Source organism: Mastomys coucha, unplaced genomic scaffold, assembly GCF_008632895.1.
Source record: "Mastomys coucha isolate ucsf_1 unplaced genomic scaffold, UCSF_Mcou_1 pScaffold22, whole genome shotgun sequence".
NCBI classification, from domain to species: domain Eukaryota; kingdom Metazoa; phylum Chordata; class Mammalia; order Rodentia; family Muridae; genus Mastomys; species Mastomys coucha.
This window is the reverse complement of record NW_022196905.1, coordinates 79,755,319-79,767,593: the sequence shown is the minus strand read 5'-3', so window position 1 is coordinate 79,767,593 and position 12,275 is coordinate 79,755,319. Positions and strand designations below refer to the sequence as shown.

General features: G+C 35.0%; 1 protein-coding gene across 5 annotated transcripts in view; it reads left to right on the top strand.

The window, feature by feature from the left end:
* The window catches only part of LOC116070584 (UDP-glucuronosyltransferase 2A3), a 223,619-nt gene that overhangs the window by 157,431 nt on the left and 53,913 nt on the right, over window positions 1-12,275 (top strand). The window contains exons 1-6 of one of the 5 annotated variants that reach the window (XM_031342022.1): window positions 4,502-4,815; window positions 5,164-5,222; window positions 6,820-6,968; window positions 8,643-8,774; window positions 10,353-10,440; window positions 10,888-11,107. The exons of 1 other annotated variant lie outside the window; for it this stretch is intronic. In XM_031342022.1, the coding sequence (XP_031197882.1) occupies window positions 4,502-4,815; window positions 5,164-5,222; window positions 6,820-6,968; window positions 8,643-8,774; window positions 10,353-10,440; window positions 10,888-11,107 (962 nt within the window). Of the gene's footprint in view, window positions 1-4,473; window positions 5,223-6,819; window positions 6,969-8,642; window positions 8,775-10,352; window positions 10,441-10,887; window positions 11,108-12,275 lie in introns of those variants that run through there. 3 more of the 5 variants (XM_031342019.1, XM_031342021.1, XM_031342020.1) reach the window with 3 other exon arrangements.

The window sequence follows — 12,275 nt, the reverse complement described above, 5'->3', positions numbered from 1 at the left end:
TATTAGCCCAGAAGTTTGGAATACAGGAAGAACAACCCACAAACCACAAGGAACTCAAGAAGAAGGACAACCAAAAGGTGGACATTTCATTCCTTCTTAAAAGAGGTAACCAAATACCCATGGAAGGAATTGCAGAGATTAACTATGGAGCAGAGACTGAAGGAAGGGCAAGCCAGCCTAAATATAGCTATCTCCTGAGAGGCTCTGACAGTAACTGACTAATACAGATGTAGAGGCTCACAGCCATCCATTGAAATGAGTACAGGGTCCCCAGTGAAGGAGTTAGAGAAAGGACCAATGGAGCTGAGGGGTTTGCAGCCCCTTAGGACAAACAACAATATGAACTAACTAGTACCCTCAGAGCTCCCAGGGTCTCAACCACCAACCAAGGACTGCACATGGAGGGGTCTGATTGTTTTGACATCATGTGTATAGTAGAGGATTGCAAATTCGATCATCAATAGGAGGAGAGAACCTCGGTCCTGTGAAGGTTCTGTGCCCCAGTGTAGGGGAATGCCAGGGCCAATAAGTGGGAGAGGGTGAGGTGGCAGGTATGGGGAGGGGAGAGGCAACAGGGATTTGTTTTTGTTGTTTTTGTTTGTTTCTTTGTTTTTTGGAGGGGAAACTGGGAAAGGAGAAATTTACATGTAAATAAAGAAAATATCTAATAAAAAAATTTTTAAAAAATTAAAAAAAAGAGTAATTTTCACTTCCTCAATTATTTACATTAGAGTCATGAGTTATGTTAAAAGTGACTCAGCATTAGTGGAGAAGAAAGGATATAATCAATATGCAATAAAGTGGTAATAATTAATCAAGAATTATATGTCTGATAAGAAAATATCTTTAAAAAATCAGTATATTGTAGTAACTAAATGCTATGATTCACACTAGGAAGAAGGAGAAATTGATGCAACAACATTATATCCATTCACAAATTAGTGATATTCAATAAAGCTGTTAAACTGAAGAAAATTTTAAGATATATTTCAAGGACACAGAGACACTCTTGTAAAGTATCAAGAAGTATTACTCCTATTTGGTTTATTGGTAACTTCTGTAATAGTTAAGACATTGATAGCACTACAATTCAGTTATACTCAAGAAAGAGGGAAATTTAATTCTGGCCCATATTAAATGGATCTATGCTTTTTTACTCTTTCACAAACATTACACACTTAATTACATTATATATAAAATAAAATGTTTGTATTATTTCTATTAGTTTCTACTATTATAATTTTCATTCTTCTTTTTATTCTTATTTCTTACTATTCTTCTTCTCTCATTTTTGTTTATTGAACAGTTTCTTAGAGCTAATTCCCAAAAGAGTGTTGCTTTGTTTTTCCTCATCTACTGGAGGAAGCTTCCTGATGGGATTGAGAGATGCGCTACTCTACAGATGTGGTGTCTTCAGTGTAGAGAAAATTTCTCATGTACTATGTGGAAGAATCACCTGTCAATAAAAGGGTGATAGCCAATGAGGAGTTCATGTGGTATTGGAGGGTAGGACATCTCCCTGCCAGTGGGGAGAGAGAGGAACTCTGGGAAAGAGTCAGGGGCAGGAAGATTTTACTCCTGACACAGAGGGGAGAGACATATGAAACTGAGCAGATGTTACCAACCCTGTGGCACACATAGAATAGAATAAATAGGTTATATAGGTTATGAGTTAGGCAGGGAACAGGCCCAAGCTTATGGCCTAGGTATTTATTCATAAGTAATTCAATATCCAATCCATTATTTGTGAATTGTGGTATGGATGGGAAAGTCTATGGTGAACTGTGGTCAGGATGTGTAAACCAAATATATCCTTTCCTCCACAAGTTGTTTTGGATCCCTGTTTAATCAAAGCTAAAGAAATATAATTCATTGTTTTTTAAAATAATCTCAAACATTCAAGTTTATCAGTAGAGACTTAGAAGCCAGAAGCTTGAGCCTGACTTCTCTCTTCATCTTCCTTTCTCTGTTTTTCCACTATGTTCACTCCCTCTAACTGACTGCTCACTCTGCTGCTTGACCTATGGTTGATTTTATTTAATCTTGTTTACAATAAATGAAAAGCTCTTGGATTAAATTTTTTGTTAGGACTGAGGCACACAACAACTAGAAACAGGTTTTTTCAATAAACAATACAATCTTGGGGATTGCAGTGTGATCAAATCTTCTGCCACAGTAATTAGGATATGTATAATTATGTTAGTCTCTTTTTTACATCCAATATTTGTTGAACATCCAATATTTGAATATTTTTTGAATGATTGGATATTTGTTATTACCATTGTTATTCCATTTTGACAAACTGATATTTTTGTAAATATACAGTGACCTTAAAGTTCACATTTTCTACTCTGTGACTTAATTCTAGTTTTGACATTTCCAAGTTTACATACTACAGTACACTTGTAGTTTGCTTCTATATAATATTTATTTTTTCAATTTTTGATGCAAGTGTTTCCTTACATTTTTTCTTATAGGTAGCATCTAATGTTTGAATTTTTGCTTGACATAGGCATTGTGTATACTTTTCCTAAGGAATTTGACCTGTTAACAATCAAGCTTGTTTATAATTTAATATATCCTATATTAATTCATTTCTTTTACTTCTTGTTTTATATATGTCTATTGTTCACTTTTCTCTTACTGATCTTTTTCATAAATTGGTAGTTTTCTCATTGCTAACTTGACTGCTAAAGGCACTATTATTTTTCTGTTAATTTCTTTTTTTTAGATGTTTTCTTTATTTACATTGCAAATTCTTTCCCCTCTGAAATGTCCCCATCCAATCTCCCCTCTACCTGTTCACTAACCTACCTGCTTCTGCAACCTGGTCCTGGAAACACCCTACATTGAGGAATCAAGCCTTCACGGGACCAAGGGCCTCTGCTCTCATTGATGTCCCACAAGTCTATCCACTGCTACCTATGCAGCTGAAGCCATGGGTCCCTGCATGTGTACTCTTTGGTTGGTGATTTAGACCCTATGAGCTCTGGAGAAGGTACTGGTTGGTTCATATTGTTGTTCCTCCTGTGTGACTGCTAACACCTTCAGCTGTCTAAAAGCACTATTAAATATTTGAGCATATCTGTGAGAAAATTTCCAGAAATGATTAACTTAGCATTTTTCCACAGTGAGGGAGCCCCTTCCATGTTTTCCCATCACATAAACTCGTACAGACCTTGCTTGTCATTATGGATACCACCCTTTCAAATTGTGCAATAAAATATATCTATGATATCAAAATTCTATTTTGGCAAAAGGGTTGGGCAGTGTGATGAGAAATCATATGCCATATTATATAATTATTTTATCATCAACGATTTTTTTCTAGATAATGCATCCTAGTGGTGTTTGAAAGTTTGTAGCTTTCCTGTACCAGGACAAAAGAGAAGATGGAGGTAAATTGCATGTCAATATCCATAATCTTCATGGGCAAATAGAAGCATTGGTGATTTCAAAGATGGTAAACACAATGTTTCTTATTGAGGAGGTTCATCTTAGGGCCTTTGTGCAGTAAGATTCTATTGTGGTTTGAATATGCATGGTGCAGGGAGTGGCACTATTAAGAGATGTGGACTTGTTAGAGTAAGTGTGGCCTTATTAGAGGAAGTGTATCATTGTGGTGGTGGGCTTCAATATCGTACACTCAAACTCTGCCCAATGTGGAAACACTCTCCTGGCTGCCTTCCAATCAAGATGTAGAACTCTCAGTCTTTTCTCCAACATTGTGTCTGCCTGGACTCTGCCATTTTTCCTGTCATGTCACTGAATCTCTAAAATCCTAAGCCATCCCAATTAAATTTTGCCCTTTATAAGAGTAGCCTTGGCCATGGTGTCTCTTCACAACAATGATACCCTAAGACAGATTGCAAGAACAAACTATCTGGCTACTTCTTGGTCCTAGGAAAGGGCTGTGGACAGATAGGTTGAACCAACTCCCTGCCTTCTGCAAACTTTAGCAGCTAATATCACCCAGGGCAGTATGTTTGACTGTTTTCCTAGGGACATTCATTGGCAGAAACTCTTGTCTATCTTATTTCCAGGCATTCTCTGTGTCAAGTAAGTAAGGCACACTGTCAGGCTATTCAACATACTCGATGTGACTGAATATTTTAATCAATATTCTTGCTAAATACTGATAAGCTATGTAACTAGTACAACTGGGATTCATGTATTGAGAATAAAATTCAGATTTATCTCACACTAATCAGTGTTCTTTCTGTGATTCAAAATTCTTGCAAACAGATTTCACAGACAGGTCATGACTCTTTACTTCATTACAAAACATGTGACATTAAACACTTCAAAGTAAATTTGAAAGAATTAAAATTTGCTTTTACTATCTATCTTTAGCGAACATCTTCAATCTGGTCATTAAGTATATTTGCTTGTTCCGACTCAGGTTATATTTTAACTCATGGATTTTTTTTTCTTCTTAGATATAAAGACAAGCAGTGAAGGAAGGGAACACATTGTGAACAGAAGGTCTTTGATTTCCAGGATGCCTGGGAAGTGGATTTCTGCTCTGCTCCTGCTGCAGATGAGTTGCTGCTTTAGATCTACAAGCTGTGGGAAGGTGTTGGTGTGGCCGATGGAGTTCAGTCACTGGATAAATTTAAAGATAATACTGGATGAGCTTGTGCAGAGGAGCCATGAAGTCACTGTTCTGAGACCTTCAGCTTCCATTTTTGTTGATCCCAAAAAATCGCCTGGTATTAAGTTTGAAACTTTTCTTACAACTCTCAGTAAAGATGATCTGGAAACTTATTTCACTAAGTTTGTTGATGTATGGACTTTTGAGATCCCTAGAGATTCATGCTTATCATATTCTTTACTTCAAAAATTGTTTAATGAATACTCTGATATTTATCTAAGTTTTTGTAAGGATGTTGTTTCAAACAAACAGCTCATGACAAAACTCCAGGAATCCAAGTTTGAAGTTCTTTTATCAGATCCCATTATTCCCTGTGGGGAGCTTATAGCCGAACTGCTCCACATTCCTTTTCTGTACAGTCTTCGCTTCTCTCCTGGAAACACAATGGAAAAGTACAGTGGAGGACTTATACTCCCTCCCTCTTACGTGCCTGTAATTCTATCAGGATTAGGTGGCCAAATGACATTCAGAGAGAGGGTAAAAAATATGATATGCATGCTTTATTTTAACTTTTGGTTCCGGACATTTAAGGAGAAGGAATGGGATCAGTTTTACAGCAAAATTTTGGGTAAGTTATATTTCTCCCTTAGTTGCTTCATAATTCTAGTTACACAAGTATTCGAAGCTGTATGTCCATGAAATTATAGCGAAGTTGTTTGTGTAGGTGATCAAATATATAATAGGATATTAGCTAACAAACTCACAAATGCTCCTTAAAAGTTCATATTATCGTTCAAATAAGGTATCAGTCCTGATAAAAGGCACTCTGTTTAGTTATACAATTGTAAGAAGATTCAAATAGAGCAGTGGTGATGCATGCCTTTAATCCCAGAATTTGGGAGGCAGAGCCTGGAGATTTTCTGAGTTGGAGGCCAGCCTGCTCTACAGATGAGTTCCAGGACAGCCAGAGAAACCCTGTCTTGAAAAACCAAAAGAAAAAAAAAGATTCAAGTAAATGCTCCCTACGTGTATCTTTACTCATTTTACAGTTTTTCCCCTCTATTTTAATAAGTCACTTCTTGGTTGCACAAATATTGATTAATTTAGATTAAAGAATGGCATATTTTATAGTATCAATATGCATTTAACATTGCACAAGCCAGTGTCTTTATATAAAAATTAAAATGTAGGGTCTCACAACATGGCCAAAAATTTGATTGCTTTCTGTTAACATTTAGTACCTGTGTTCTGTTCCTAGTATCCATGCATGTCCAGTGGTCTAAAATTGTCTGTAAGTTCTGCTTCAGGGATCCTGCTGCCTTTTATTCCAATGCTCAGACACTGGAATAATCTTAGCATATACCCATGCAAACACAATTGCATATAAGTGAAAAGATAAATCATAAAATATATTCTCTGTATTTCCTAAAAATTTCTCCTACTCTTCAAAGATTCTATGTTAGTTTACAGGTTTGAAAATGAAACAGGTTTCTACCAGCACATTTCCTTATTGTATCCTTTCCTAGTATGTATTTTAAATCTTTGTACTCTATTGAAAAATGGAAACATATATACTTGTTCTATAGTTTTTGAAGTCAAGTTTCTTCTCTTGAAAATTATACCATAGATAAGACTACCCTAAAATGTTTATTCTTATGACTTGTATAAATATTGTGATTGTTTTTATAGGATAAATACTATTAGATTTCTTAATATGAAACAAGAGTAGGAGCACTAACTAGAAGTTCAACCATTTATAAACTTTACAGCTCCCTTGCCAAAAAGAAGGAAGAAGGACTACCTATAGGCTGCAATGACCCGGGGATTCTGGGCAGGAATCTCTCAGCATAGTGTGAGATTTGGAGCTGTATTGTGTGTTTATATTTACACAATTCCTTTTGAATACTTAGAAGTAGATTTGTGCTCATTTGCATAGTGGCTTAGTGGATTATTTTAATAACTATTCATGGTTTCTAATTATAGAGGAAATGAGGTAACATTCAAAGCCTGCTTTAAGAATAAAACTAAACTGGCATTTACGTATGTTATCTGAGCCACAAGTCATACATGTAAATCATATTATGTATACATAACAGTTTGGTTTTAATACACATGTTCTACATCAAACACAAATTCTTTCAACATTTTTAAGTAAATATGTTTCATACTCAAGAGACAGTCCAGTCAACTTTTCTCCGTCTCATTTGCTCATTTTCTCTATCTAGGAAGGCCAACGACCTTAGCTGAGACAATGGGCAAAGCAGAAATGTGGTTCATCAGATCCTACTGGGATTTGGAATTTTCTCACCCAACCTTACCAAATGTTGAGTATGTTGGAGGACTCCACTGCAAACCTGCTAAACCCTTGCCTAAGGTAAATACAATTCTTTTCGTCTGTTTTTCAATTCATTTCATTTCTGATAAAAGTGACTCTAAACCTTTCATTATAGTTTCTTCTCCCAATGATATACATACATATATATGTAATATACATATTACATCATATACATATATGATGTAAAATTAAACACCTGCTAATTAGGAGTTCAATAAACTCAAGAAAGAGCATGAGAGACATGAGAAATATTCATATCAGTGGCTTAAAATATGTTCAGTAAGGTATTTGGATGCTTAGCCATTGGGTAAAATCCTTTCTAAGCAACTATGAGGATATTAGTTTGAATCTCAAAATCTACCTAAAAATTTAGGTATCCTGGCATTGCATGTATGACTTTAGTACTGACATTGACAAAACAGGTTAAAACTGATAACTTGCTGGCTATGATCCTGTTAAAAATGGTGAGATTAATATTCAACGAGAAGCAGTCTCAAAATAATATTAAAAATATGTAGAGGATGACATCTAGTTTTAATTTTGGTCCCCAAATGCTAAAACAAAAGCAGGGAATTTCATCAACAGCAGCACCCCAACACACACACACACAAACACACACACACATATGCATGAATACACACATTACACAGACACATATAAACATATATGTACAAAACAGAAAAATTTAGTCTATTAAACTTAACACATCAGAAACTGTAAATCATTTTTTTTTTTTTGGTTTTTTGAGACAGGGTTTTTTTGTGTAGCCCTGGCTGTACTGGAACTCTCTCTGTAGACCAGGCTGGCCTCAAACTCAGAAATCTGCCTGCCTCTGCCTCCCAAGTGCTGGGATTAAAGGCATGCACCACCACTGCCCAGCCTCTTAGTCATTTAAAAGCTATGATTAATATATATTAAAGGTAATAGTTTGATAACCAGAGAAACAACATAGTCATAGTTCCTGTACAAACAAGTAATTTCTGGAGGTCATATCTGAAAATACCCTGTTTATACACAATATCATTAAATTATTACATAGTATATACTTACCATGTGGTTATGATTATTTTACAAAGAAAACAAATAATTTAAGTTATTATAGTAGGAAATTTGTATTAACTACCACATATATACATACTATAAGATAGATATTATTCCATCAAACACTAGATAATAGCATTAAATCGGCCATCATGAGAGAAAATTAAAATGGTAAGAAAAAACTATACTTTTTATAAGAAGAAAATGTAATGAAGCTACAATTTTAAAAAATATTTCACATACTATGCTTGCACTCTTGAACTTTCACTTCGCCCGAGGAAATTATTGAGAATGTTTGTTGAGGCTGGAGAGATGGCTCAATGTTAAGAGCACTGGCTGCTCTTCCAGAGGACCTGGGTTCTATCCCAGCAATCATCTCTAACTCCAGTTCTAAGAGATCTAACATCTTCTGGCCTCTGTGGACACTGCATATACATGACACACAGACATAAATGTAGGCAAATACCCATAGAGAATGTTTGTTCAACATGTGAGACTACACTTTGCACTATTGACATTGGCAATTTTGTCTTCAGTATGTGTTAAAATTGCAATTCTAAAAATTCCTAAGAATACTTTATGTTTTATTCTTCTAGTGTTTTTTCATAAAGCTTTCATAAATGGTTTTTCTACAATTGTTATTTTGTGACATGAAACTTTCTTTCTTCATAGGAAATGGAAGACTTTGTCCAGAGCTCTGGAGAGCATGGTGTGGTGGTGTTTTCTCTTGGCTCAATGGTCAGAAACATGACAGAAGAGAAGGCCAATGGAATTGCATGGGTCCTTGCCCAGATTCCACAAAAGGTGAGGTAAAGTGTCCATGGGAGGGGAATGGAGACTGAGTCTGTGAAAGGCCTTGGAAGGTATGTTTCTAGAAATGACTGTATGAAACCTAAAGGTTAAGGCAAGCTCTAATTCACTTTAGACAATGTAGAAACAGATACACACAACAGGTTTTACAGTACTACAGAAGGTGGTTTTCGTTGTGAGTACCTGGGATATCAACTTTGTGATCTCTGTGGGTACATTCTGAAATGCTGACATTATGATGCCATCATTCCCAAGGGTGTGTAGACATAGCAAATTCTTCAGAGTCACTAGTTCTGTTTGTCAATTATTTAAAGTTACCGCATATATATGATTTTTTGAGAGGGGAGTAAATTTTTTCTAGCAGAAGAATACTAAACAAGTATTGAAAATGTTTAAAATGTATCATGAGTCTGCATCCTAATTTTGATACAGGTCTGTTCAGTGTGCAGTGAGAGGACTGTTTAAAAAAATAAAATAAAAACACACACAAAAAACAAAACAAAACAAATGAACAAAAACAACTGATTCTGAGTTCTCCAGCCAATGTTTGTAGAAGTAATTTATAAAGGAATGGTAGACATGGGTACTGTTCTTACAGTCTACTCTGTGCATCATAAAACAGGAAACACAAAACTTTCATTGTAATCAGTCAGAGTGATGAATGAGGGAGACCCAAATCGCACGAAATAGCCAGCTCTACTCAGAGCAGCAGACAATGCATACTCCGAGGTTTAGAAATCTCATATAGGTAAACATTGCATGAATTCAAGCTGTACACGATCACAAGGACAAGACATGTGTGACAAAAACATGTATTTCCATAAAGGTACATGAAGGACAGTTTAAATATTATCTGAATAAGAATAGCAATGAATGTGTAATAATAATAGCCTCACCCTTCTCTGCTACACCTGGGGAAATGGCAAATACATAACACAATTATGGAAAAAAATTGAAAATCTTTAAAAATAACATAGAACAAATGAATAAACGTAAACTATAAATAAAAATGCTATGATATGAAAGCTGGAGTATTAGATCTATCAAAATAATTTATACCAGATATAAATTATTAGTAATATGTCACTCTTCTCTATAGTTGAATTATGCCACCCAGGCATTTAATATTTACATGTATTATTAATTATCACCTTTGTCTAAATTCATCTGCTTGGAACGTGAGGGTTATGCTCAACCTGAGTATAAAAATAAACACAGAAGCTGCTGGCACACTCTTGTCTCAGTCTTTTAAGAGTTCTCATTGCTCATCACATCTGACCTCCTCATTTATCACATGGAAGGTATTTAGCTATGTTTTCTCTAATATAAAATAGCTATAACTTTAAAAATTATTTCCAGATTGGAAATTATTATTACATCATTCTCCTTTTCCATTCTTCCCTTCAAACACTCTCATATTTATGCCTTTGCTCTCTTTAAAATCCATGACATCATTTTTTATTGTCATTACATAAATATGTGTTTCTATATTCATATTTTTATGTATGACTTGTTCAGGCTGTATAATGTTAAATTTGGCTCCACCAATAAAGATTATCTGAAATTTAATAGGTTCTTTGGCGATTTGATGGCAAAAAACCAGCTTCCTTAGGACCTAATACCAGAATCTACAAGTGGCTCCCCCAGAACGACCTTCTTGGTAAGAATCTGGAAAACAAATTCTGAATCACAATTGAATTTCTTGGATTCCTGTACCTATCCTAGTTGACTCAAAAGTCTTTATATTACATAGAGTTCATGAATAGTTTATTTATGATAATATAGTATATAAGTAATATAAGTATATAAATTATTTATTTAAGAAAACAATTTCATACTTGTTTTCTTGTAACTACTATGTGTTTGATGTGTTTAACTGGAAACAAATATTTCATAGTTCAAGTGTCAAGTCACATACAAATCTGTAAAACAGGTGTATATAAATTTAGTGTCTTCTTACTCTGAGACAGGAAAATATTTCAGTGTGTTTTTGAGTATAAGAATCTTTATGTAAAAAAAACTCCCTTCAGGTCCTCATAGTATATACATTTCTCATTTCGTGTCTAAGGCTGCTTATTAATGTTAAACTGAATTCATCCTATTATAGGTCATCCAAAAACCAAAGCCTTTGTCACTCATGGTGGAGCAAATGGCCTCTATGAGGCAATCCATCATGGAATCCCTATGATTGGCATTCCTTTGTTTGGAGAACAACATGATAACATTGCCCAGATGGTAGCCAAAGGTGCAGCTGTTGCATTAAACATCAGAACAATGTCAAGGTCAGATTTGCTCAATGCACTGGAAGAAGTCATTGACAATCCTTTGTGAGTATAACCTTTTAAAATGTGTACCATTGTTTATTTATTCATTTACTTTTGCATTCATTTATTTGGTTAGTTTTTCAACCATTGCCCTTCTTACTGAAGGACAAATAAGCAAGTACTATTCTCAGAATATTAATTATTTTAGGAACAGGGACAAATTAGGGCATGATTCAGTGTACACATTTTTCTCTCTGTTACTGTTTTTGTTTCCATGTTATGCTTTATGTTGATTTGCTATGTAAATCATGCTCATCTTAAATGTTCAACCCCTCTGCTTGACCAAGAGGGGTATGCCAACATATCTATCCAATATTTCTTTTCAATTCATTTGCTTGGGTTTTAAAATCCTTCAAAACTCCAGTAGCTAATGAGTGAAAAGAAATTAAACATCAATTGTGGTATCAGATTCATTACACAGATAAGGCATAGGAAAACATCACAGTGGGGCAACTTGAATGTTATAAAAGACACATGTAACATTATGTCACTTATAACTTTTATTATTGAATATAAGAGCTATTAATGTGTAACTCTATAACCTGTTATGTTAATATAAATGTGAAAATCCATTAGAGTGAAGCAAATGTATATGTCCATCATCATTTTTCCTTGATTAAAAAAAAAATCTATTTGGAGGTTGTTCCCTGGAAAAGACTGTTTCTATCCCACGTTCAGCATACTGTAGGTCCTATAACAGTTTTGTGTACTGTTTGGACCAGGGTAAGGTTTAATCGTCTCCATATTGACATGACTATTGCTGTCATCATTATTTGGATCTTGTTTAGGCACCTATGATGTAATACTTCATGAGTATAACTTTCTTGATATTTCTCAAATGAAAAACTTCACAGCAGATATCTTGGCTGTCTGTCTCTTATAATCTTTCAACCCTTAATTCTATGGTCAACCATGAAAAGTAGACTTCAGGTAAGGTACTTTCAAGTCAGTTCCAGCTCAGAGGTCTCTAGGTCCTGTTTCTGAAATATATGCTCTTTCAGTAATAAAAGCATGCTTCTCACCTCTGGGGAATAACCAAGGGCAACAACAATATGTTTAATGATCTCTGGCCAACACCTCAAAGGAGAGCTTCCATGTCTGGTGTTAGGCTTTATGGTAGGTGGTCCTTAGATCTTGGAGGGAGCACCATCATTCCAGGTGAGAAAAGTTC